Source organism: Rattus rattus, chromosome 9 (genome assembly GCF_011064425.1).
Source record: "Rattus rattus isolate New Zealand chromosome 9, Rrattus_CSIRO_v1, whole genome shotgun sequence".
Classification (NCBI taxonomy): Eukaryota; Metazoa; Chordata; class Mammalia; order Rodentia; family Muridae; genus Rattus; species Rattus rattus.
In genome coordinates, this window is record NC_046162.1 from 44,393,070 (window position 1) to 44,417,032 (window position 23,963).

The window sequence follows — 23,963 nt, forward strand, 5'->3', positions numbered from 1 at the left end:
CCAAAGCTGAGGTGAGCTGTGGTGACGACTCAAAGATAGGAAATGTAGGAAGACCCAAGAAGAAGAAAGCCCCAGGCCTGGAGTATAAGGAAGCAGAGAGAGCAGCTCCTTAGACAGAGAGGGATCCATGTGTGGCGTCCTTCAGCTCTGCTTCACCATGACCTTAGAGATCCTCAGAAATGCAGGTTCTCAGGCCCCACTCCATCTCTGCTGACTTAGACTTTCAGGTAGGGCAGCATCCTTCGGTGAGATTGCTGATTTAGCAGGCTACCCAGGAATCATTTGAACATGGTATTTGAGAGTCACTGGTCTAGAGGTCAGTGAACAGGAAAGGGTGATACAGGAGGCCCTGAAGGGAACAGAGGCAACAGCAAGAATAGTGGACCATGCAAGAAACTTCTGTTTCTACCCAGAGGCAATGGGAGGCATTTCAGGGCCTCAGTCATGACGTGGCATCTCCTCCCATGTTCTATGGCCAGCTACTGTGCAGACAATGTGCTGGAAGTGACCACATCAGAAGTAGGAAAACCTGTCAGAGGATGCGGGCAGTGGCTGAAGACACTGCTCACTCCATCCTAGCACTAGGATGGAGGCTTTGTGTGTGTAGAGAACAGAGAGCAGGGAGATTTAGAAGGTATTATCTAGGAGATTAGCCTTCAGAGTGAGTGATTATTGGTCTGTTTTCTGTGGCTGTCATAAAGTTTGACACTGGGCACCACATATAAAGAACAGAGAGTCTTTCTTGCAGCTCTGGATATAAGGAAGGGCAAGGGCATGGACTCTGCATCTAGAGAAGTCCTTTTGCCCTTCCATTTGATTTCACAATAGGGAATGTTGAGAGCAAGAAGTTAACTGACTTTTGTGGCAATCTGGTCGGCCCACAGGAATCTACCTCTGTGATGATGGTATTGACCCCTTCATGAAGGCAGAGCCCTGGTGATCTCATTGTGTCTGACCCTTCATCCTATGAGCCCTGTGGCATTGCAGGATTGTGGGATGAACTTTCTAATGTGTGAACACTGGGGAACACATTCATATAAAGCAAAGGACCGCATTGAGATTGTCCTGGTTCTGGCACCACAGATGCCCAGGAGGATGGGGGCCTTCATACAGCTGTGGATCAGAGAAGCCTGGGACAGAATTCAAATTCAGATTCAGTTGTATTTTATTCGGGGATACCATGTGCCCAACCCTAGCTTTTCCTGACATCTGAGGGAAAAAATATGTCTATGTGTAGGATGCCACACATGACGGTGCCCACTGAAAACACAGATGGAGAAGAGAGCCTGACCTCATCCAAGCAGCAGCAACGACAATCGGGTACGTGAAGGGATCAGCCCCACAGCATGTGAGTACAGGTTGTAAGGGCATCTGTAGGAAGAAGTCATCATTTCCTTTTTTTTTTTTTTTCAGATTTTGTATACAAATCTACTGACATCATTTATGCCACTCTATCTATTCACTCCAACTCCTCCTGTGTTCTAGTCACAAGCTCTCAAATTCTGGACCTCTTCTTTAATATTATTGTTGTTAATAATATGTGTGTTTACACTTATGTATACATATGTATACATAAATAAAATGTAATGGAGATAGATAGATAGATAAATAGATAGATAGATAGATAGATAGATAGGATAGATAGATAGATAGATATGTTTGAGGGTAGCCACTTAGGATTGGATACCCTATGTGGTAATCCTTGCCAGGGGAAGAATGTCTTTACCTCAATCCTACCAGCTGTCAAGTCCTTATATAGCTCTTCATTTTAGGGTGGGGAAATATGAGAGTTCATTCATCCACATTAGCATGTCAACTATTGTTGTCATTGGGAAGAACTTGTTGAACAGTAATATTGGTGAGGTTTTGTGAGTGCAAATTCCCTATCCCATACAGAAAAAATTATCTGTAAAAAATGTCCTGGAAGTGGTCCTCATTTCTATCCCTCTGTCTCTGACATAAAACAGCACAACTTCACCATATACAAGAGCACCACCCCTTGCAAGACCTTCCACACCTAGAACCCAGAGGGAGGATTACTTCCTTCCTTCCCAGCCTTGGAGGATACCACTGCCCCTCTCTAAAGTCTATGGCTTGTACCAGGGCTCTGCGTCTCATTCTGATCTACTATGGCTTAGGACTCACCTCTCTATCCCTGCTCATCCTTCTTTTGAGTTATGTTCTGTTCTCACCATATCCACTTGAGACATTCTAGAAAGAAAGAAAACACAAAAGATGACTTGGAGCAGGTATGTTGGGATGACTGATCAAAAGCACAATGTAAAGAAAATAAAACAAAATCTCTCTATCTCTATCTCTATCTCTCACGCACGCATGCACGCACACGCACACACACGTGCATGTAAATGTCTGTATGCAGGTAGCCCAAGGACCAGTGATAAAGACTGCTGATGAACTTCCTGATAAGGCCTAGGCTGGTCAACCTAGAAAAGGGTTCAGCCATGGTACATTACTAGGGAAGGAAGGGGAAATGAGGCTGGACAACAGAGTGACCACTACCTGGCCTCTTCTACATGGTCCTCATAACTTGTACCATTAAGGACCTTTCACCCATGCTCTCCTGTCTCTCCAGGAGACAAACACATGGAACCTCTGGGGACTGATGATGACTTCTGGGGCCCTTCAGGACCTGTGTCTACTGAGGTGGTTGACAGAGAGAGGAACCTGTACCGGTGAGTGAGCTCTGCCTGACAGAGGGTGGCTTTCCCCAGTCCACTTTCCATAAGGGATCACCACAGACAGAAACCCTCCCTAGTCTCTACAGTGACTTCTTCCTTTGCCAATGCAGGAAGTTAGGCCAGGACTACAAAAGAATTTGGGGCTGTTATAAAAATAGGGGTCTTCTTCAAATTTTTTCAAAAAATTATAAAACAGGAAACCACAAATACATCCTTGTCCAGTTCCTCAGACCCATCAACCACTTCCAATTCATTTCAACTACGCTCATTCTTTGTAAACACTGTCATAATATTGTCAGTCTGTCACATTAAATATTGTACAGCAGTCACAGTAGTCTAAGTCCAAGACACCATATGATTTCACCCACAATAATTTCACTATATATCCCCCATGATTAAGATAGGACTTCATCTTCCAAAATCAACTCTTACCACATCAACTGTGCTGAATTGGTCATTTCATATAAACAGTCTGTGCTCAACCTTGCTCATTATCTGAAATGTGGACTTTCTGGTGATTATTTTATTCCCACGCAAAAATTCCTCCCTTCATTACACGGTTCTCCTGTTCCAGACTCAGCTTACATAGCCCTGAACTCTGCACTTGCTTCACTAACAACCATTGTGAACCAAGAACCCTTGAAGCTGAGACATGACCATGATTTATGTATGGCAACCTACCAGGAATTATAGTCTCATGAATAATATGGACTAAATACCCAAAGATGGTATCTTCAGTAACCTGTAAACCTCCTCCCACAGTCATTGTCTCAGCTAAACAAACTAGCACTTGTGTACCCAACAGTCACCAAACAGAAAGCATTGAAAAAACAACTGAAGATCTTGGTAAAGCATTGATTTGGGGCCAACGATTTATCACAATTATCATCAGATAGACTCGTTATTGGGAAATATACACTTTAAGAATATAAACACTGAATTCCCTGCACCCAAATCCCGTGGGGAAGAGAGCAGATCACCAGGAGTGCAGACATCCTGGGACCACAAGACAGACTGCCACCTCTGCACACCTCAGCCGACATCCCTGGTCCAAGGGGAAACTGCACAGTGCCTGTGGACACAGGGATATAGGAACAGACAGCTGCCGGTACCTGCAGTTCTGGTCTGTGCCCAGGACCGAACTGAACCGGCCAAACAGCTCCCTGAACCCAAATGCTGTGGGGGAGAAAGCTAGACCCTCAGAAGTGTGGATATTCCTAAGAAGTCAGAGGAGAATACCTTCTGCCCACAGTCCAGACCCAAAAGTGAATCACATAGTGCCAACTGGGCCTGCTGGGTGCCGGGACCTACACGAGCAATCAGGGGCAGGACCCTTTGATTCCTGCCCATGCCTAGAGCTGGAAGACAGTCTCCAGGAGTGCTGCCACAGCTGAAATCAGAACAACTGTTCTCAGGAAAGGCTGAAAGAAAACAGTTCTACAGGAGTGCTGACACAGAGGTCTGCAGCAGGGTCAAGTCACTCTCAGAAACAGCAAGACAAGCAAACACCGGAGACAACCCAATGGCTAGAGGCAAGTGCAGGAAACTAAGCAACAGAAACCAAGACGACTTGGCATCATCAGAGCCCAGTACTTCCACCAAAGAAAATACTGGATATCCAAACACACCAGAAAAGCAAGATTTAGATTTAAAATCACATTTTTTTATAATGATGGAGGACTTAAGAAAGACATAAAGAACTCCCTTTAAAGAAATGCAAGAAAACAAGTAACAAGAAGCCCTTAGAAAGGAAAACAAAATCCCTGAAATAATTGGGAAAAAAACAACCAAACAAGTGAACAATTTAAAAAATGAAATAGAAACAATAAAGAAAGCACAAAGGGAGAAACCCTGGATATAGAAAACCAAAGGAAGAGACAAAGATCACCAACAGAAAACAAGAGATAGAAGAGAGAATCTCAGGAGCAGAAGATTCCATAGAAAACATTGACACAACTTATCAAAGATAATGTAAAACAGCTAAAACCTCCTAGCCCAAAAACAAACAGGAAATCCATGACAATGAGAAGATCAAACCAAGGATAATAGGTATAGAAGAGAGTGAAGACTCCCAACTTAAAGGGCCAGTAAATATCTTCAGCAAAATTATAGAAGAAAACTTCCCTATCTTAAAGGAAGAAATGCCCATGAACATAGAAGAAGCCTAGAGAGCTCCAAATAGATTGGACCAGAAGAAAAATTACTCCTGTCACATAATAGTTAAAACACCAAATGCACAAAACAAAGAAAAATATTAAAAGCAGTAAGGGAAAAAGGTCAAGTAACATATACAGGCAGACCTATAAGAATTACACCAGACTTCTCACCAGAGACTATGAAAGCCAGAAGATCCTGGATAGATGTCATACAGACCCTAAGAGAACACAAATGCCAGACCAAGTTACTGTATCCAGGAAAACTTAAATTAACATAGATGGAGAAACCAAGATATTCCACGACAAAACCAAATTGATACAATATCTTTCTACATATCCAGCCCTACAAGGGATAATAAATGGAAAACTCCAACACAAGGAGAGAAACTACACCACACAGAAACCAAGAGTATGATTTCCTTTCAATGAAACCAAAAGAGAGACAAACATGATTCTACCTCTAACAACGAAAATAATAGGAAGTGACAATCAATATTGCTTAATGTCTCTAAACATCAATGGACTCAATTCCCCAATAAAAAGACATAGACTATCACACTGCATACATAAAGAGGACCCAGCATTTTGCTGCATGCAGGAAACACACCTCAGAGACAAAGACAGACACTACCACAGCGTAAATGTCTTGAAAACAAATTTCCAAGCAAATGGCCCAAAGAAACAAGCTGGAATTGCCATTCTAATATCAAATAAAATTGACTTTCAGTCAAAAGTCATTAAAAAAGATAAGGAAGGACACTTCATATTAATCAAAGGAAAAATCCACCAAGATGAACTCTCAATCCTAAATATCTATGCTCCAAATGCAAGGGCACCTACATTCATAAAAGAAACCTTACTAAAACTCAGAACACACATTGCACCTCACAAGATAATAGTAGGAGATTTCAACACCCCACTCTTATCAATGGTAAGGTCATGAAAACAGAAATTGAACAGAGACGTAGAGAAACTAACAGAAGTTATTAACCAAATGGATTTAACAGGTATTTATAGAACATTCCATTCTAAAACAAAAGGTTATACCTTCTTCTCAGCATTTCATGGAACCTCCTCCAAAATTGACCATATAATTGGTCACAAACAGGCCTCAACAGATACAGGAAGATAGAAATAATCCCATGCATCCTATCAGATCACCACGCACTAAGAGTGTTCTTTAATAACAATAATGACAGAAAGTCCATATATACATGGAAGTTGAACAATTCTCTACTTGACAACTTGGTCAAGGAAGAAATAAAGAAAGAAGTTAAAGACTTCTTAGAATTTAATTAAAATGAAGACACAAAATTCCCAAACTTTTGGGACACAATGAAAGTGGTACTAAGAGGAAAACTCATTGCTCTGAGTGCCTGCAAAAAGAAACAGGAGAGAAAATATGTCAGCAGTGTGACAGCACACCTAAAAGCTCTAGAACAAAAAGAAATAAATGAACCCAAGAGGAATAGAAGGCAGGAAATAATCAAACTCAGAGCTAAAATCAACCAAATAGAAACAAAAAGGACTATACAAAGAATCAACAAAACCAGGAGGTGGTTCTTTGAGAAAATCAACAAGATAGATAAACCCTTAGCCAGAGTAACTAGAGGACACAGAGAGTGTATCCAAATTAAGAAAATCAGAAATGAAAAGGGAGACATAACAACAGAATCTGAAGAAATTTAAAAAATCTTCAGATCCTACTACAAAAGCACATATTCAAAAAAACTGGAAAATCTGTAGGAAATGGACAATTTTCTAGACAGATACCAAGTACCAATTAAATCAGGAACAAGTAACCCGTCTAAACAGCCCCATAACTCCTAAAGAAATAGAAGCAGTCATTAAAAGTCTCCCAACCAAAAAGAGCCCAGGTCCAGATGGGTTCAGTGCAGAATTCTATCAGACCTTAATAAAAGACCTCATACCATTACTGTCCAAACTTTTCCACAAAATTGAAACAGACATAGCACGAACAAATTCCTTCTATGAAGCCACAATTACTCTTGTACATAAACCACACAAAGACCCAACAAAAAGAGAACTTCAGACCAATTTCGCTTATGAATATTGACGCAAAAATACTCAATAAAATTCTTGCAAACTGAATCCAAGAACACATCAAAACAATCATCCATTATGATCAAATAGGCTTCATCCCAGAGAGGCAGAGATGGTTTAATATATGAAAATCCATCAATGTAATCCACTCATCAGTATAACCAAACTCAAAGATAAGAACCATATGATCATTTCATTAGATGCTGAGAAAGCATTTGACAAAATTCAACACTGCTTCATGAGAAAAGTCCTAGAAAGAACAGAAATTCAAGGCCCATATCTAAACATAATAAGAGCAATATACAGCAAACAATAGCTAACATCAAACTAAATGGAGAGAAACTCGAAGCAATCCCACTAAAATCAGGGACGAGACGAGGCTGCCCACTCTCTCCGTTCTTATTCAATATAGTACTCTAAGTCCCAGCCAGAGCAATGAGACAGCAAAAGGAGGTGAAAGGGATACAAATTGGAAGGGAAGAAATCAAAATATTGCTATTTGCAGACGATATGAGAGTGTACTTAAGTGACCCCAAAAGTTCCACCAGAGAACTAGTTAATCTGGTAAACAACTTCAGCAAAGTGTCAGGGTATAAAATTAACTCAAACAATTCAGTAGCCTTCCTCTACTCAAAGGGTAAACAGGCTGAGAAAGAAAATAGGGAAATGACACCCTTCACAATAGTCCCAAATAATATAAAATATCTTGGTGTGACTTTAACCAAGCAAGTGAAAGATCTGTATGACAAGAACTTAAAATCTCTGAAGAAAGAAATTGAAGAAGATCTCAGAAGATGGAAAGATCTTCCATGCTCATGGATTGGCAGGATGAATATAGTAAAGTTGGCCGTTTTGCCAAAAGCAATCTACAGATTCAATGCAATCCCCATCAAAATTCCTATCGATTCTTTATAGAGATAGAAAGAGCATATTGCAAATTCATTTGGAATAACAAAACTATATTCAACAATAAAAGAACTTCTGGGGGAAATCACCATCGCTGACTTCAAGCACTATTACAGAGCAATAGTCATAAAAACTGTATGGTACTAGTACAGAGACAGGCAGATAGATCAGTGAAACAGAACTGAAGACCCAGAAATGAACCCACACACCTATATTCACTTGATCTTTGACAAAGGAGCTAAAACCACCCAATGGAAGAAAGATAGCATTTTCAACAAATGGTGCTGGTTCAACTGGAGGTCAGCATGTTAGAAGAATGCAAATCAATCCATTCTTATCAACCTGTACAAAGTTTAAGTCCAAGTGGATCAAGGATCTCGACATCAAACCAGATACACTCAAACTAATAGAAGAAAAGGTGGGGAAGTCTCTCAAACACATGGGCACTGGAAAAAATTTCCTGAACAAAACACCAATGGCTCATGCTCTAAGATCAAGAATCGACAAATGGGACCTCATAATACTGCAAATCTTATGTAAGGCAAAAGACACTGTCATTAGGACAAAATGGCAACCAACATATTGGGAAAGGATCTTTACAAATCCTACATCTGAGAGAGGGCTAATATCCAAAATATACAAAGAACTCAAGAAGTTAGACTCCAGAGAGTCAAATAACCCTATTTAAAAATGGGGTACAGAGTTAAACAAAACATTCTTAGCTGAGGATTATTTTTTTTTATTAACTTGAGTATTTCTTATATACATTTCGAGTGTTATTCCCTTTCCCGGTTTACGGGCAAACATCCCCCTCCCTGCCCCTCCCCTTCTTTATAGGTGTTCCCCTCCCCATCCTCCCCCCATTGCCGCCCTCCTCCCAACAATCACGTTCACTGGGGGTTCAGTCTTAGCAGGACCCAGGGCTTCCCCTTACACTGGTGATCTTACTAGGATATTCAATGCTACCTATGAGGTCAGAGTCCAGGGTCAGTCCATGTATAGTCTTTAGGTAGTGTTAGCTGAGGATTTTTGAATAGCCAAAAAGCACCTAAAGAAATGTTCAACATCGTTAGTCATCAGGGAAATGCAAATCAAAACAACCCTGAGATTCCACCTCACACCAGTCAGAATGTCACAACTCAGGTGACAGCAGATGGGAGACAATGTGGAAAAGATAACATTCCTCCATTGTTGGTGGATTACAATCTGGTACAACCACTCTGAAATCTGTCTGGAGGTTCCTCATAAAATTGGACATTCCACACTACCTGAGGACCCAGCTATACCTCTCCTGGGCATATACCCAAATGATGCTCCAACTTACAACAAAGACACGTGCTCCACTATGTTCATTGCAGACTTATTTATAATAGCCAGAAGCTGGAAAGGACCCAGATGCCCTTCAACAGAGAAATGGATTCAAAAAATGTGGTACATCTACACAATGGAGTACTACTCAGCTATCAAAAACAATGACATCATGAAATTCACAGGCAAATGGAAAGAACTAGAAAATATTATCCTGAGTTATGTTACTCAACCACAGAAAAACACACTTGATATGCACTCATTGATAAGTGGATATTAGCCAAAAAGCTCGAATTACCCAAGATGCAATCCACAGACCACAGGAAACTCAAGAAGGATGACCAAAATACAGATGCTCCCACTCCTTCTTAAAAGGGGAAAAATATCCACAGGAGGGGATATGGAAACAAAATTTAGAGCAGCGACTCGAGGAATGCCTTGAAGCTAAAAAATGCATGCTGAAAGAGACAGGATATAGATCTCTCCTGAGATGCATATCCAGAGCATGTCCAATACAGAGATCAATGCTAGCAGCAAACCACTGAATTGAGAACAGGACCCCCTTGGGGGGAATTAGAGGAGGCAAAGATTAGAACAGAGGCAGAAGGAACACCCATTCAGAGCCTGCCCCACATGTGGCCCATACATATACAGCCACCCAATTAGATAAGATGGATGAAGCAAAGAAATGCAGGCCGACAGGAATCGGACGTAGATCTCTCCTGAGAAACACAGCCAGAATACAGCAAATACATAGGTGAATGCCAGCAGCAAACCACTGAACTGAGAATGGGACCCCCTTTTAGGAATCAGAGAAAGGACTGGAAGAGCTTGAAGGGGCTCGAGACCTCATATGAACAACAATGCCAAGCAACCAGAGCTTTCAGGGACTAAGCCACTACCCAAAGACTATACATGGACTGACCCTGGGCTCCAACCTCATAGGTAGCAATGAATAGCCTAGTAAGAGCACCAGTGGAAGGGGAAACCCTTAGTCCTGCCAAGACTGAACCCCCAGTGAACGTGATTGTTAGGGGGAGGGCGGTAGTGGGGAAAGGATGGGGAGGGGAACACCCATATAGAAGGGGAGGGGAAGGGCTAGGGGAATGTTGGCCTGGAAACCGGGAAGGAATAACAATCGAAATGTAAATAAGAAATACTCAAGTTAATAAAAGATGGTGGAAAAAAACAAACAAACAAACAAAAAAAAGAGTTGATAAGCCTGAATTCAGACAGAAAAGGAGAACATCTTTAGAAAAAAAAGAAAGAGGTGAAGGAGCTTGCAACCCCCTAAGAACAACAATGCCAACCAACCAGAGCTTCCAGGAACTAAACCACTACCAAAAGAGTATTCATGGACTCACCCAGGGCTTGAACTGCATATGTAGCAGAGAATAGCCAGTGGAAGGGCACCAGTGGAAGGGGAAGCCCTTGGATCCCACACTGCAGGGGAATATGGGGGGGGGGGAATAAGGGAGATGTATAGGGGGAATACCTGCATGGGGGAGGAGGAGGGGAGGGAATGAAGGCTATGGACAGGAAACTGGAAAGGAGAATAACATTTGAAATGTAAGTAAAGAAATATATCTAATAAAATACTTTAAAAAGAACATATCCACTAAGAACTGAAAACATACATCATTGATAGACCCCTTGTTTAGTGTGCAAATACCCAGTTTGATTCACAGAACTTAGCACACATATGCACACACACATGCACACATACCAACCTATTCCTCACCTGTCGGCGCCAGCACCGACCTGGTACCGAGAATCGGGCGAAAGCCTACGGGATGAAAGAAGCACACACACAGGTTATTTGTGTCAAGCCAGGAGAGGAAGAGAGAGAGACTCCTGTAGCTTTATTCACCACTTATATACCCAAGTTCCCCAGGTAATATCTGGGAAGCACAGTGGGAAACCCTGGCTCGTGACTTCGGTAACAAAAGACCAATTTCGAGATCTGAATTAATTAGGGAGAAATCCGAGAAGACCAGCCTAAATCTCCAGGATAAAGGCTGAGGAAGTAAAAGGCAGAAGTAAATTGACCACCACCCAGGTGTGGCACAGGTGTGTCGGTTCCACATGCATCAGCCGGGCTCAGCAGAGGTCATGCAGTGGAGACACCGGGTGTTTACTACTTGGTCTTTTCTTCCTGTGCCGTAAATACATGGGAGAGGCTCTTAAAAGTATGTGTGGCCAAGAGTCACATAGCCACTTTGAGCTATCCAGGCCCAAATCCAATATGGCTCACTACACTCACCCTTATCACTATCACAGGAAGAGCTGAGAGCTGCCTACATGTGTTACAGGTAGGTTTGCATTAGATCACTCAGTACTCAGAGTTCTCTGAGATGGTGTTGTCAATAAGCTTATGTACAGATGAGCAAACAGAGTTGGGAGGTTAAATCACTAATCAGGGATCCATGTAGGCAGCAGAGGAACAAAACTCAGAGCCAGCTGCCTGAAGCTGGCTGTGTCCCGAACTCTGCACTGGGTCTGCACACATCAGATGAGCAGTGGTGTTGACTGGTGCCTGCCTCTCCCTCTTTCAGAGTGCGATTGCCCATGGCTGGTTCCTACCACTGTCCCAGCACAGGACTCCACTTCGTGGTGACAAGGGCAGTGACAATCGAGATTGAATTCTGTGCCTGGAGCCAATTCCTGGATGAGACTCCCTTGCAAGACAGTCACATGGTGGCTGGACCTCTGTTTGACATCAAGGCTGAGCAAGGAGCTGTGACTGCAGTGTACCTCCCTCATTTTGTGTCCCTCCAAGGTAATCAAGGGAAGCATAAGGAGGAGGGTGGTAATAATGGATGGACTTAGCAGGCCATATAGGAACTGCAGGATGGTGGATGATATATAAGTGTTTTGAAGGTTCCTTAACGAGGCACAACAGTTTACAGGGGTGGACAGTGAAGTGTTTTGTCATCCCTTCTTGTTGCATCTATCTTCTTTGATGCACATGTCTCCCAGCTTTATGATGTTATTTCTGTTTTACTAGGAGGTGTCCCTAATTAGAAAGTGATGTCCTCAGTAGCAATATTAACTGGTGATTATCAAGAACTCTTTACAAACTACGTTCCTCAAGGTGTGCTATCTCTGCTCAGATGGAAAGGTATCCTGGAAGCCCAGGAACCATACAACTCTGAGGGGAGAAGGTGTCCCAATGGAAGTTCATCCTGAGACATGGGTGCTCAGGAAGCACACAGCTCTGAGAGGAAGCATCCTCAGCAGAGGCATCGCAGCTCCCAGGAAAGGGGATTCCCAGCTGAGCTCAGGAGCTCAGGAGCTCAGGAGCCTCAACCCTGCTCCTTCTCTTCACTGCTTCTCTTCATTGCTTCTCTTCTTGGCATCTTCCAACCAGAGGGTCACAGCAGACAGAAAATCCCATGAAGGATCGTTATTGGAGGGTCCAAGGTCTGCAGGGACAAATCCAGGGATGGCTGCCTGCTGCTCCCAGGAGGGGACAGCAAGGAATGGACTATGGACAGGGCTTATACGGGATTACTGAGGGAGTGGGGCTTTTAGGACAGAGATTTCCAGATTGGAGATCGATAGGATTTCAAGTCCTGAGCTTTGGGGAGCTCAGGGACTTGTGAGTTTTCCTATTCAGGGATTGGTTAAGTATGTGGGAAGGAAGCTCAGGATTGGTGAGTTCTTTTTCACCCCCTTTTCCTTGCATCAGGCTCGTGGATTAGGGTGGGAAGTCTTTCCCGATTGCAGCTGACTTTTGCCAGGCCCCATCACTGAGGGGCTTCTGGGAAGGCGGGAGAGGAGGTGCTGCCGCTGTGCACAGTACCTATGGGACAGCTCCTGCAGTGGAATTCCACCAAGGCTCTGAGTTATGGCAGGAGAGGAGGTGTAGCTGAAGTGGACAGCTCCTCAGGGCAACATGAAATCTAAAGTATTGTAGTGTCATCATTTCAAAAGGAGTCACCATTTTTGACAGCTCCTGTGGGATATTTTACTGCAGCAGCCATAGACTGAGGCAGGAAGGAGTGCCTGCCACTACTTTGAAGAGTTCTTTTTTTTTTTTTTTTTCTTTCAAAATGAATCTAGGAAACTACAAGGAACATTTGCTACCCAGGGTCAAGCAACATTGTAAGCCATTACACTCCTACAGGCAGGGAGAAAATGATGTCATCACATTCCATCTGAAGACTATTGCCACAACAGAGAATAGAGAAGGCTCATGAATTGTTTCAACCACAGTGATCTCCAAAGATTCCTTCAGAAAATGATCTGAAAAATATAAGGTTTCTGGGGTCATCACGGTGGGTGAGATGGCTCTGCCCCTGACTAGCCACAGCACTGGTCCCTGGTCAAAAGGAGTGCGTGTGCCAGCTCTCAGTACACAGATAGCATGGGACAGCAGAAGAAGAGATTCCCTCTGCCCTCTTGCTCCTCACCACCTGAGGCAATCCAGAAATTTGACCCCAGGGTCATGAGAGTGGACCCATTAGTAACATCCATATCAAGTTGACAAGTGACATTAATCTACACAGTTCTAACCATAGCCATAGTTGTCAACTTCATACCCAAGCACATCACTTTAAATCATGACTCAAACATACTACCTAGCCTGCTATCTAATGCTGTGCATCCTGACTCAATGAAGCCCCTCAGTAGAGGATCTTTCCAGCATAAAAAAACTATAGGAATGATACTGAAAAGTTCTACTGACAGCTTTGAGATGTGGGCACTCTGATAACTGTATGATGTGCTGACCATAGGGAAACACTTATTTGAGTATTTTTGGAACAGAGAAACCATCAGTTAAGGCTTTCTACATTTAAATTAATTTGGTTCTTCACAAAATGAAACCTATAGAGTGAGATTTTGCCCTCAAGACACCTTTCCTAATGCCACAGTATAATACACCTTTCCCTTCTATGATGATGATCTCTTTAACAATTACAGATGATTTAGAAGAATCATTCGGAATGTTTTTTTGTCAAGAAACTTCTCCTGACAAATTAGTACCTTAAATTTAAATTCGTCTTCACTCACATTCAGGGAATTAACAAAATAAATCTATATTCTTGACAAAACTATAGCATGAATAGATTCTTTCCATTTAAATTTCCCAATAAAAACTTTCCTACTCTTGGGAATCTCATGAGCTGACCTCCATTGCCTCTCTCCACATTTGTGTCTTTCCTACAACTAGAATATCACCAAAAGCTCTGCTCTCAGGACAGTAGAGCACTTCTAGTCTAGAATTTAATACTAAAGTATTAAATTCTTTGATATTCTATCCACAAAACAGTTCCAAACACCTAACAAGCTCTTGATCTAGCTTTTTTTATACCAACAACCCAACTCCTGGTATCAACTCTCTGCCCAAGTTAACTTACTTTTGACTCAAAATTTTAAAAAAAACTAACCAAAGAAACTCAGAAGAAAATAGATTTGTTTTGCCTCACAGTTCAAAGGGAAATTCAATTCATCATGACCTGGAGGTCTGACAACATGGAGATATGTCACCTAGTAAACATGCATGAACAAATAAGGAAGAGAAAAGTGAAGGCTTGTGCTCATGTGACCTTCCCCATTTAACACCATCCTGGATCCAACTCAATGGAATGATGTTACCCACCTCAGGAAGATCTTCCCAAATCAATAATCCCAATCAAGATAATCTCCTTCTATTATGCACCAAGACTAGATTCAAGGTGATATTAAATTTTAATCATATTTAAGATTAACAATTCTAGGGACCCATATAGCTTTGTCTTAAGTGGACAATCGTACCCTGACTCTAATTCATAAAACTCTATCATGCAACAAACACTTTAGAGGACACTGAAAAATCCCAAAGCAATGATGACAGAACCTTGGTGAACCTAAGGGTTGTCAAGTTTCTGGCAGTCACCTCTGAGACTATATACTTTATAGCATCCACAGAAGAGACTATCATGAACCTGCATGCAACCGTGAATATTTATGCAGAAACTCTCCAGGTACAAAGTCAAAGCTGTCTCTCAATGTGAGGCAGTCTGCATGAGTCACCCCTGGGAGCAAGTCACACTTACCCTCCCTGGCATTGTGAACTTGCAGTGAGAAAATAGTTGATAGTTCTGTGGTGTTGTCACTGGAAGTTAATTAGTAAATCTTAAATTTTAGTCGGTTTTTCTCATAAACGTCAAAAATAAATACAAACATAACAGAAACCATAATCAGGGCAGGTTATAGAAGAAAAGTTTTATCAGGGCTTACAGTTTCAGAGGATGATCCAAAGACCTTCATGGGAAGGAGGAGTATGGCAGCAAGCAGGCAGGCATGGCACTGGACATTACAGCAACAGCTGAGAGCTTGCATTCTGATGGGAGAGAAAGAAAACTGATAATGATATGAGCTTTACAAACCTCAAAGCCCACCAGTGACACAGCTCCTTCAACAAGGGAATACTTCCCAATCCTTCCCAAGCAGTTCCAACAAACAGACCAGCCCATTCTCCTTCAAACCACCACAATCATTCTAAATCACAGGATACTAGCTTCCCAGCACAGCGTGGATCAATGGAAATGCTAAACCTACATTTCTTGAATCTCTTCTTTCACAGAGGGAAAGGTGGACAGCTCCTTGTTCCATGTTGCCCACTTCCAAGACCATGGGATGGTCCTAGAAACGCCAGCAAGGGTGGAACCGCACTTCGCAGTACTGGAAAACCCAAGCTTCTCCCCTATGGGAGTTCTACTGAGATTGATTCCTGCTGTGGGACACTTCATCCCCATCACTTCCATCACATTGATCTACTATGACCTGTATCTCGAGGACATCACCTTTCACCTTTACCTGGTCCCCAATGACTGCACTATTCGGAAGGTGACACTGAGGACCACAAATATGGGGCCATGGTGGGCAAACAGAAAATTTGAGTTATAGCTAGTGAGCCCCTTGGAGAAATTCTAAGCTGAGAGTTGGGATAAAATTCTACATTCTTCTTGACCCCTACCCAAACACCATAGTTTCACTCAACTGTCTTTGATTCCAATTTACTAATCCCACAACAGCCTCTATAGCATCTTCCTACCCACCAAGTGGATGGAAATGCTCTATGCACAACCTGTAGCAACTCCCTTCTTCTGAGGCAGGTACACTGCTCCCAAAATGAGCATAACAGGGCCAATAAACCAAGTCTCAGTGTGTCAGAACACATGGTAGAAGGGAGCTCATGAGGTGTCGTCACCCTATCCCACAAAAGGTACAGATCAAGCACCTCACTTTATCCAGATCAGATGTTGTGACCCAGAAATCTAAAGAAATCACTGTGTGTAATGTTCCCTAGGCCATTGATGAGGAAGAAATGAAGTCTCAGTTTGTGCGCATAAACAAGCCACCCCCAGTAGATGCTCTTTATGTTGGTTCCCGCTATACGGTGTCTAGCCCCAAAGAGGTGGAAATTCGCCCAGAGGTGAGCATCCAGGTGTTTCTGATGCCAGTCTTGGGAAACCTGTGTGGCTGGTTACAAGGGTTTTTAGAACACTGAGATTGGGGAGAAAGCAATTAAAATTTGGATGAACAATAATACATCAAAGTTAGGTGGAAATTTATTTTTTTAATTTATTTTTACACTCCAGATTTTATTCCCCTCCTGGTCCACACATCCCTCCTCCTGACAGTTACACACCCCACACCTCCTCCCCACCCCTGCTGTGTCTCCATAAGGATGTCCCCACCCCACCCACCGCACCAGAACTCTAAACTTTGTGGGGGCTCCAGTCTCTTGAGGGTTAGGTGCATCTTCTCTGACTGAACCCAGACATGGCAGTCCTCTTCTGTATATGTGTTGGAGGCCTAATCTCATCTTGTGTAGGCTGCCTGGTTGGTGATTCATTGTCTGAGAGATCTCAGGAGTCCAGGTTGAGACTGATGGTCTTCCTACAGGATTGTCCCTACTCCTCAGCTTCCTCCAGCTTTTCTCTAATTCAAACAGAGGGGTCTGCGGCTTCTGTTCATTGGTCGGGTGCACATATCTACATCTGACTCTTACAGCTGCTTGTTGGGTCTTTTGGAGGGCAGTCACAATACGTCCCTTTTGTGAGCACCCCATAGCATCAGTAATGGTGTCAGGTCTTGGGGCCTCCCCTTGAACTGGATCTTACTTTGGACCTGTCACTGGACCTTCTTTTTGTCAGGCTCTTCTCCATTTCAATCCCTGCATTTCTTTCAGACAGAAAGATTTACAGGTCAGAGTTTTGACCGTGACCAATCCTTACTTGATGTCCTATCTTTCCGCTGAAGGTGGGCTCAACAAATCCCCTCTCTCCACTGTAGGGCATTTTACCTAGGGTCCTCTCCACTTTGAGTCTCTCACTCTCCAGGTCTCTGGTACATTCTAGAGGGTCTTCCCAACCTCCTTCCTCCCGAGGTCGCCTGTTTCCATTCTTTCTCCTGGCTCTCGGGGCTTCAGTCCTTTTCCCCCACCCAATACCAGATCACACTCCCCTCTCCCCCCACTCCCATCACCTTACCCTTCCCTGTCCTTCCCCCCTCTCCCCTTGTGGTTACTTTCTTCTCCCTCCAAGTGAAACTGAGGCATCCTCTCTTGGGCCCTTCAGCTTGTTGACCTTTTTGAGTTCTGTAGACTATATCTTGGGAATTCTGTACTTTTTTGGCTAATATCCACTTATTACAGAGAACATACCATGCATGTCTTTTTGGGTCTGAGTTACCTCACTCGGGATGACATTTTCTAGTTCCATCCTTTTGCCTGCAGAACTCAGGATGTCCTCAATCTTAATAGCTGAGTAGTATTCCATTATGTAAATGAACCACAGTCTCTGTATCCATTCTTCTGTCATGGGACAGCTAGATTGTTTCCAGCTTCTGAATATCACAAATAAGGCTGCCATGAACATAGTGGAGCATGTGACTCTGTGGCATGGTGGGGCATCTTTGGAATATATTTCCAAGAGTGGTATTTCTAGATCTTTAGGTAGGTCTGTTTCCAATTTTCTGAGGAACCTCCAAATTGATTTCCAGAGTGGTAGTACCAGTTTGGAATCCCACCAGCAATGGAGGCATGTTCTTCTTTCTCCACATCCTCACCAATATGTATTGTCATCTGAGGTTTTGTTCTTAGTCATTCTGACTGGTGTGAGGTGGAATATCAGGATCATTTTGATTCACATTTCTCTGATCATTTGGAACTTTGAACATTTGTTTAGGTGCTTCTCAGACATTCAAGATTCTTCTATTGTGAATTCTGGCTTTATTTCTATACCCCATTTTTTTTATTTGATTGATTCGTTTTGTGGTGGTAAACTTCTTGTGTTCTTTATATATTTTGGATATTAGCCCTCTATCAGATGTGGAGTTAGTGAACTTTTTTCCAATCTGTAGGATGCCTATTTGTCTTATTGACTATATCCTTTGCCTTACAGAAGCTTTCCAGTTTCATGAGATCCCATTTAGCAATTCTTGATCTTAGATCATGAGCCACTGGAGTTCTATCTAGGAAATATCTGTCTATGCCAATGAGTTCAAGGCTCTTTCCCCCTTTTTCTTTTATTGGATTCAGTGTATTTGGTTTTATGTTGAAGTCCTTGATCCTCTTGGACTTGAGCTTTGTGCATGGTGACATATATGGGTCTATTTTCATTTTTCTAGACACAGACATCCAGTTAGACCAGCACCACTTATTGAAGATGCTTTATTTTTTCCATTGTATATTTTTTGTTTCATCGTTAAAGATCAAGTGTGCATAAGTATGTAGTTTTATTTCTGGGTCTTCAATTCTATTCCATTGATCAACTTGTCTGTCTCTGTACCAATACCATGCAGTTTTTATCACTATTGCTCTGTGGTAGAGCTTGAGGTCAGGGATGGCGATTCCTCCAGCCATTCTTTTATTGTTAAGAATTGATTTTGCTATTCTGGGTATTTTGACTTTCCAGATGAATTTGAGAATTGCTCTTTCCATGTCTTTGAAATAGTGTTGGGATTTTGAGGGGATTGCATTGAATCTGTAGATTGCCTTTGGTAGGATGGTCATTTTTACTACATTAATTCTGCCAATCCATGAGCATGGGAATCTCTCTATTTTCTGAGATCTTCCTCAATTTTTTTTTTATGAAAGACTTGAAGTTCTTATCATAAAGTTCTTTCACTTATCTGGTTGTAATTACCCCAAGATATTTTATATTATCTGTGGCTATTGTGATGGGAATTGTTTCCCTAATTTCTTTCTCAGCCTGTTTATCATTTGTATAAGGAAGGTTACTGGTTTATTTGAGTTAATTTTTATAACCAGCCACTTTGCTGAAGTTGTTTATCAGATGGAGAAGTTCTCTGGTTGAATTTTTGGGGTCATTTATCTATATTATCACATCATCTGCAAATAGTGATACCTTTAATTCTTCTTTACCAATTTGTATCCCCTTGATCTCTTTTTGTTGTCTTATTGTTCTAGCTAGCACTTTGAGTACTAAATTGAATAGATATGGGGAGAGTAGGCATCCTTGTCTTATCCTCAAGTTTAGTGGGATTGCTTTAATTTATCTCTCTTTAATTTTATATTGGCTGCTGGTTTGCAGTATGTTTAGGTTGAATTCTTGATCTCTCCAATACTTTTAACAGGAAGGGGTGCTGTGTTTTGTCAAATGGTTTTTCTGCATCTAAAGAGATGATCATGTGATTTTTTTTCTTTGAGTTTGTTTATATAGTGGATTACATTAATGGATTTTTGCATATTGAACCAACCTTGAGTCCTTGGGATGAAGCCTACTTGATCATGATGAATGACGGTTTTGATGTGATCTTGGATTTGGTTTGCAAAAATTTTATTGAGTATTTTTGCATTGATATTCATAAGTGAGATTGTTCTGAAGTTCCCTTTTTTGGTAGGGTCCTTGTGTGGTTCAGGTATCAGAGTAATTGTGACTTCATAGAATTAGGTAGTGTTCCTTCTGTTTCTATTTTATGAAATAGTTTAAGAAATATTGTTATCAGATCTTCTTTGAAGGTCTGGTAGAATTCTGAACTAAATCCATCTGGCCCTGGGCTTTCTTTGGTTGGGAGGCTTTTTATGACTTCTATTTCTTTATGGGATATGGACCTGTTTAAAAAGTTTACTTGCTCTTGATTTAACTTTGGTATATGGTATCTGTATAGAAAACCATCCATTTCATCTGGATTTTTCAGTTTTGTTAAGTATAGGAATTTTTAGGATCTGATGATTTTTTTTAAATTTCCTCCATTTCTATTGTTAAGTCTCCTTTTTCATTTTTGATTAGGGTTTATCTGTCTTGTTGATTCCTCAAAGCCTTTTTGGTTGGGCTGTGATTCTTTGCACTGTTCTCTTTGTTTCCATTTGGTTGATTTCAGCCCTGAGTTTAACTATTTCCTACCTTCTACTCCTCTTGGGTGAGTTTGCTTCTTTTTGTTCTAGAGTTCTCAGGTTTGCTGTTAAGTTGCTAGTGTAAGATCTCTCCCATTTCTTTGCCAGTGCATTTAGTGCTATGAATTTTCCTCTTAGCACTGCTTTCATTGTGTCCCATAAGTTTGAGTATGATGTGTCAACATTTTCATTAAATTCCAGGAAGTCTTTAATTTCTTTCTTTATTTCATCCTTGACCAAATTATCATTGAATAGAAAGTTATTCTGGGGTTGGGGATTTAGCTCAGTGGTAGAGTGCTTGCCTAGCAAGCGCGAGGCCCTGGGTTCAGTCCTCAGCTCCGGAAAAAAAAAAAAAAAAGAAAGTTATTCTGTTTCTACATGTATGTGGATTTTCTGTTGCTTTTGCTGTTATTGAAGACCAGCTTTAGGTCATGGTGGTCTGATAGGGTGCATGGGATTATTTGAATCTTCTTGTATCAGTTGAGGGTTGTTTTGTGACCAATTAAAATGGCCGGTAATTGGGAAAGGTACCATGAGGTGCTGAAAAGAAGGTGTATTCTTTTGTTTTAGGGTGAAATGTTCTGTAGATGTCTGTTAAATCCATTTGCTTTATAACCTCTATTAGTTTCACTGAGTCTCTGTTTAGTTTCTGTTTCAATGACCTGTCCATTGGTGAGAATGGGGTGTTGAAGTCTCCCACTATTATTGTACATGGTTCAATATTGAGATTTGGTAAGGTTTCATTTATGAATGTGGGTGCCCTTGCATTTGGGGGCATAGATGTTCAGAATTGAGACTTTCTCTTGGTGGATTTTCCCTTTGATGAATATGAAGTGTGCTTCCTTATCACACTTGATAACTCTTGGTTGAAAGTCTATTTTATTGGATATTAGGATGGCAACTCCAGTTTGCTTCTTGGGACCCTTTGCTTGGTAGACATTTTTCCATCCTTTTACTCTGAGATAGTGTCTGTCTTTGTGAATGAGATGTGTTTCTTGTATGCAGCAAAATGTTCGAGCTTGTTTCCATATCCAGCCTGTTAGCTTATGTCTTTTTATAGGTGAGTTGAGTCCATTAATATTAAGAGATATTAAAGATAGATGACTGTTGGTTCCTGTTATATTTGCTCTTGTAGGTAGCTTTATGTGCTTTTGGTTTTTTCCCTTGGGCTTTGTTGTGAGATGCTTAATACCTTGTCTTTTCTTTGATATAGGCATCTTGCTTGTATTGGAGGTTTCCTTCTAAGATCCTCTGTAGGGCTGGATTAGATATTGTTTGAATTTGTTTTTGTCCTGGAATATTTTGATTTTCCCATCTATGTTGATGAGCGTTTCACTGGGTATAGTAGCCAGGGTTGGCATTTGTGTTCTCTTAGAGTCTGCATGACCTCTGACCAGGTTCTTCTGGCTTTCATAGTCTCTATTGAGAAGTCTCATGTGATTCTGATAGGTCTGCCTTTATATGTTACTTGGCCCTTTAATATGCTTTATTTTTTTCTGCATTTAGTGTTTTGACTATTATGTGTTGAGAGGATTTTCTTTTTTGGCCCCATTTACTTGGTGTTCTGTAGGCTTCTTGTACCATTATGGCCAGGAAGTTTTCTTCTATGATTCTGTTGAAGACATTTTCAGATCCTTTGAGCTGGGAACCTTTATTCTCCTTTATTCCAATTATTCTTAGATTTGGTCTTTTCACTGTGTCCTGAATTTCCTGAATGTTTGGGTTAGGAGTTTTTTGTGTTTTGAATTTTCTTTGACCATTGTGTCAATCTCTTCTACCATATCTTCTACACCTGAGATTCTCTTTTTTATCTCTTGTATTCTGTTGGTGATACTTACATCTATAATTCCTGACCTCTTTCCTAAGTTTTCCATTTCCTGGTTTGCCTCCATTTGTGTTTTCTTTACCATTTCTACTTCCACTTTTAGGTCTTGAGCCACTTTATGCAATTCCTTCACCTGTTCGATTGTGTTTTCCTGTATTTCTTTCATTGAGTTATTTATATCCTCCTTGAAGGACTCTATTATCTTCATGAGATATGATTTTAGGTCAGGTTCCTGATTTTCAGGTGTGTTGATATATTCAGGGCTTTTGATTTGCATTTCTCTGATCACTAAGGATGTTTAACATTTCTTTAGGTGCTTCTCACCCACTCAAGATTCCTCTGCTGTGAATTCTTGGTTTACTTCTATACCCCATTTTTTTTTTTATTGGATTGTTTGGTTTTCTGGTGATTAGCTTCTTGAGTTCTTTATATATTTTTAAGAAACCCAACAAAAATGCAGATTAGGTCTGGGGACTTGAGGAATTAGATTCAGAAGTCTGACACAGAGAAGGTTCCAGCTAAACATAGAGAGAAGCCCAGGTAGAGGTTTTGTGAGCAGGGCTTTCAGGATGAGTTCTCACTCATCTGTAGCTGTTGTGGTTTGAATCTAAAATCTCTCCTAGAGGTGTAAATGTTTAAACAATAAATGTTGGTCTCCAGACAGTTGGTAGTATTTTGAGAATTTGTGGAATCAAACCTGTGAGGCCTGGCTGTCAGAAGCAAGCCCATAGGTGGCAAGCCTTGAGGCTTTATAGCCATGCCCTGCTCTCACCTCAGACTGCTTATTCCTGATCCTCTGGGATAAAACAAGCCATGCCACAAGTTGTTTTGCTAAGAATGGAGCCCCATCTTGATGTGTCACCACCATGAAGTTAAACAACAACATAAACCTTTCCTTAAGGTGCTTCCTGTAAGGTTTTGTCGAATAATAAGAAAAGAAACAGTATGCTAGGTCCTCAGCCTTCCAAGTAAAGATGCAGGCTCAAAGGCTGTGGGTCACCTCAGTGCAAAAGATAGTGTAAAATATGGTATGCAAAATTAAGAGATTATGAGGTTGTTGAAAGGTGCTTCTGCAGGCTGAGTCCCAGCTCAGCCTTCTGAGTAAAGAAGGTTCAAAGGTTGTGAGTTACGGCAGTGAAAAAGATAGTATCTAATGTGGTGTGCAAAATCTAAAGATTATGAGGCTGTAGAAAGTTCTCATTCACATGAGTCGAGGCCTCTCCCCCTCCCTCTTCCCCTCCCTCTCCCTCTCCCTCTCCACCTCCACCTCCACCTCCACCTCCCTCCCTCCCCTTCCCTCCCTCCCCTCTCCAGGAACTTGAACTGTGCTACTGCCTGGGAAATGCCAGCTCTACTTGAGATCTACGTTGAACACATGGGTTCAGGGATTAAGCTGCAAATCGAAGACAAGAATAATAAGAAAATATGGGAGGCCTTGCTGAAACCAGGTAAAATTATTTTAACACCAGAGTCCCTAAGAATTGAAGAAAGACAATGATTAAGGACAAATGTGTTATCATTGTTTCTTGGTGCCACAAAATAGTCAGATCAGTCATGTGATTTTCTAGACCAATAAAAGTTGGTAGGAGCACAGTTTAAACTATGACACTGTGTTAGTCAACTCTTAACAATTCTGACAAATGTATGAGAAAAAA

General features: G+C 41.5%; 1 protein-coding gene across 1 annotated transcript in view; it reads left to right on the forward strand.

The window, feature by feature from the left end:
• Window positions 1-1,247: 1,247 nt before the first annotated feature.
• Window positions 1,248-23,963, forward strand: part of LOC116910290 (NACHT, LRR and PYD domains-containing protein 1a-like) — a 38,236-nt gene continuing 15,520 nt past the window's right edge. The window contains exons 1-5 of the mRNA XM_032914164.1: window positions 1,248-1,320; window positions 2,594-2,693; window positions 11,689-11,912; window positions 15,705-15,967; window positions 16,431-16,556. Coding sequence (XP_032770055.1) covers window positions 1,248-1,320; window positions 2,594-2,693; window positions 11,689-11,912; window positions 15,705-15,967; window positions 16,431-16,556 — 786 coding nt within the window. The remainder of the gene's footprint in view (window positions 1,321-2,593; window positions 2,694-11,688; window positions 11,913-15,704; window positions 15,968-16,430; window positions 16,557-23,963) is intronic.